Raw genomic sequence first — 3,974 nt, 5'->3', positions numbered from 1 at the left:
GGACTGCTATTGTTATTTTTATGTATATCTGAGGTTTTAATTACTGTTTTGTTGTTTTAACTGGAAAGCGCCTTGTGCACATTTTGGCTCTCTACAAATAAAATTTGATTGATTGATTGATTGATTGATCCCTTCCCCGGGGGAGTCACGTTTATAGATGCTTTCTTCATTTGCATCTTTCCTTCACTGGCTCCTTTCATTGCATGTTCATATATGTTCTCTTTCAACTTAACACGAGATAAGAGTTAAATAACATCTTATTGGATGAGCCGTCTCCAGGGGACGCGCTATAACGCATTACACGCACATAAACACACACACACACATTTAAACATACACACACACACACACACACACACACATCGTCCAGGACGACACATATCAGATTGGATGCTGGCAGTCCACTTTTCTGTCCCGATTTCACGCCGATTTGACTGACAGCCGCATCGCAGCAGGTGGCGGCTCCGCTGCGAGCGTCACGGACTCCGCGCGCAGAGGCTCCCGGGAGGAGGTTTCATCCCCGCGGACCGAGCGCGGCTCTGCTCCTCGGACAACAGGCGGAACACAAACTCGCGCTTTAAAGGACCATTCGACTGCCGTACGACTACTCAACACATTTATATTTAGACCCCCCCTCTTTTGAGAGTGAACGGGTGGGGGCAGGTGGGAGCGGATTTCATTAGCGAGCTGCCGCAGTTTAATTTTAATACACGCACTTGGTGATACTTTTTGTCTTTGTTTTATTTTTTTCTACGTGGATGCACTTTGGGTCACCGATGGATTTCCTAATCAATTCAAATGTTTCTCTTGGATACTTTAACTCGACGATATCAGGTACGTAGGATGAGCAACTCGTTCATAAGGGCAATAACTGCAAACCACACAAATCCAGTATTTTTTGTTTCGGTGTTTTCGTTTCCCCCCCGAATTACCTACCACCCTGTTTTCTTCTCTTTTTTTTCAATCAGGTTTTCCCATTTCATTGCATTCATTCGGGATACAGTGCAATCATTTCCCAAAGTTCCCTATTTGGAAACTGTAAACTCCAGGATGTCTGCTTAATTGATTAAAGCACCTCATTTTATTTTTAGAATAACGATCACAAGGTCATCGTGCCACTGACTGAGCCTGTGACAGTTTTCTGTGTTTAAAATGTGGCATGAATTCAGGTATTTTGGGACATCAGGTGATGCTTTTTCCCCATGCTGTCCCAAATTACCTGAATTCACCCTACGTATTGCACTTAGCAAACTGTTTTAAGGTTTATTCTTCCATCATAGAGTTTTACTTACAAACACAATCACCGTCCGTCTATGTTCTGCACTGCTCTCCCCCACCCCCCCGCCCCCCATTCCCACACCCCTGAAAACAGTAATTAATCTACCCTGAAATTATACAGCAGCCTAATATCAAAACGGTGTAAATGTTCAAGCGATCAATTGTGGTACAACGGTGCGGTGCCACATAAGATTCCCCTGACTAACCACAGTTGATGATAATGCTAATATTATTCTGCTGCGCTTGCTCTTTGTATCAGGTAACAATGCCACAGAAAAGCTTTCATGTCACAGAAGGTGACGTGACACACCGTACAACCCAGTATGACACCACTACGTGCATTTGATTGATATTCCACTGCTGCACCGTCCCGTTTCTTATCTCCGGCTGCAGACGGCGCCCTCTACCGCAGTGCCATCCTACCCGGCATCTTCGGCATCATCTGCTTCCTGGGTATCATGGAGAACTGCATTGTCATCTACACTATCATGAAGAAGACCCACTGCCGCTCCAAACAGACCGTTCCGGAAATCTTTATCTTGAACCTGTCCATTGTGGATCTCCTGTTCCTCCTCGGGATGCCGTTCCTCATCCACCAGCTGCTGGGCAACGGCACCTGGCACTTCGGAGCCGCCATGTGCACGGTCATTACGGCTCTTGACTCCAACAGCCAGATTGTCAGCACTTACATCCTCACCGCGATGACCCTCGACCGCTACCTGGCTACGGTCCATCCCATCCGCTTCAACTACATCCGCACGCCCTGCGTGGCGACGCTGGTCATCGGCCTGGTCTGGGGCCTGTCGCTGCTCACCATCATCCCCGTGTGGATGTTCGCAGGCCTGATGCCTCTGCCGGACGGCCTGGTGGCGTGCGCTCTCCTTCTACCCGACCCGGTCACTAACATATACTGGTTCACGCTCTACCAGTTCTTCTTGGCGTTCGCCGTACCTTTGGTCATCATCTGCCTGGTGTTCTTCAAGATCCTCCAACACATGTCCACGAGCGTGGCTCCGCTGCCGCCACGCAGCCTGAGGGTGCGCACCAGGAAGGTGACCCGGATGGCGGTGGCCATCTGCCTGGCCTTCTTCATCTGCTGGGCCCCTTACTACATCCTTCAGCTGGTCCACCTCGGCGTGCAGAAGCCAAGCGTAGCTTTCTCCTACGCCTACAACATCGCCATCAGCATGGGTTACGCCAACAGCTGCATCAACCCGTTCCTCTACATCGTGCTCAGCGAGACCTTCAAGAGGCTGTTCCTCAGGGCCGTGCGCCCGGTCAATAGAAAGTTCCGCGTGAACCCGAGCACCACAGACGGGGGGAGCGTGAGCGTGAGAATGCTGCCCGAAGGGGCTCGGCAGGAGCCGGCACCCGCGGAGATGATGCCGTCCAACATGGCGCCACAGTGAATCGGGGTCATTTGAACGAGTTCCTCAACACGGGCTGATGCGTTGTTTCATCTTTTCATCATCGTGCGAGGCACAGCTGCTACGGGACTTTGAACACCTGTCAGTTTACTCATCTACACCTTGAAAAATAAACAAACCTTTTTTTAAATGGGACGCTCTAGTCAAAGTATAATTGACCCATTTGCTAAACCGGTCAATTCAAAATATACTGTAAATTGTCTTGAATTGGGCACGTTTGACATATGAAAAAACACTCAATGAAACCTTTTTGTTTAGTTAAACGTCATCACACGTCAATCAATCCTGATATCTCACTTTTGTAAATGTATATAAATCAACAATCAACCCACGGGGCTGTGATCGGAGGGTTGCTTAATCAATACTAAAGGTTTGACGGAATACAAAGCAAGATGTCTCACATCGCTGAGTCTCCTAATAAGCACGCAGCCAGCGGACAATGGCGGAGAGAAGAGAATCATCGAGTCAATCCATACACGCAACATGGTTCTGTGGTGCTTGTGTGCCAGCAGACTCCTGCAGTTTGTGGGGGGGGTGGATGGGGGGTCAGACATTCATGTCAAACAAGAGGCATTTGAAACCGGTCATGACATGCCAGCTACACACAGGCCCCTTGTCCTTTAGCCACTTCAACAAGGGGCGTTGTTTTCTTTCCCAGAACGTATCGTATTAACGTCACAATGTTGTAAAATAACTACACCTGAAAACCAGCAGGCCCTGGCCGAGTGGTAGAGAAGATCCCATCGCTCTATGAATACGCTGCTATCAATGCGCACGTAAAGTAGTATATCTGAGGTGATGATTCACTCAGGCAAACATCTCTCTGTGTTCATCCATGCGGTTTGACAATGACTAAATACTGGAAATTGATCCATGGAAAAAAATAGTTTGTGTTTGTGGACTTGTGGAGATGTTATTGAGGTTTTGATAGCGTACTCTTGCTTGTTTGTGTGTGATCATTTTTTCAATGTAATATCTTACATCTGAAACTCCAAATGGAGAATTACACTTGACATACTGTCATACTGTCAGACCAGATCAACCAGAGGCTTCTAAGACTTCTTGCTATGGTAACATTGCTCTAACGTGGACGTGACTTCCAGTTCGGAAGATTAGCTGTGCAAGTCATGTTGTATTTATTGTGTTGTTCAAACAGTGTTCTGAATGTTCAGAAAAAGTATTTTTTGTTACTCTGTGTATCTGTTTGCTATATCTTAAAGGGACAATTCTCCCGAAAATCTAAAATGAAATGTTTTCCTTACTGTAGAG

General features: G+C 47.2%; 1 protein-coding gene across 1 annotated transcript; it reads left to right on the top strand.

The window, feature by feature from the left end:
• Nucleotides 1-356: 356 nt before the first annotated feature.
• Nucleotides 357-2,758, top strand: mchr1a (melanin-concentrating hormone receptor 1a). The gene is made up of 2 exons (XM_037472558.2): nucleotides 357-834; nucleotides 1,672-2,758. The coding sequence occupies exons 1-2, from the start codon at nucleotides 759-761 to the stop codon at nucleotides 2,685-2,687; spliced, it is 1,092 nt and encodes a 363-aa protein (XP_037328455.2). The 5' UTR covers nucleotides 357-758; the 3' UTR covers nucleotides 2,688-2,758.
• The last annotated feature ends 1,216 nt before the right edge of the window (nucleotides 2,759-3,974 follow it).

The sequence above is a fragment of the Pungitius pungitius genome, chromosome 9 (genome assembly GCF_949316345.1).
Source record: "Pungitius pungitius chromosome 9, fPunPun2.1, whole genome shotgun sequence".
Taxonomy (NCBI): Eukaryota; Metazoa; Chordata; class Actinopteri; order Perciformes; family Gasterosteidae; genus Pungitius; species Pungitius pungitius.
Note: the sequence above shows the minus strand (reverse complement) of the source record. Positions and strands in the feature narration are given on the sequence as shown.

What these genes read in the sequence shown, in the direction of transcription:
- mchr1a (XM_037472558.2), top strand. Translation starts at nt 759, where the DNA reads ATGCACTTTGGGTCACCGATGGATTTCCTAATCAATTCAAATGTTTCT. An exon ending in CTTTAACTCGACGATATCAG is followed by an intron (nt 835 to 1,671) that starts GTACGTAGGATG and finishes CTCCGGCTGCAG; the next exon opens with ACGGCGCCCTCTACCGCAGT.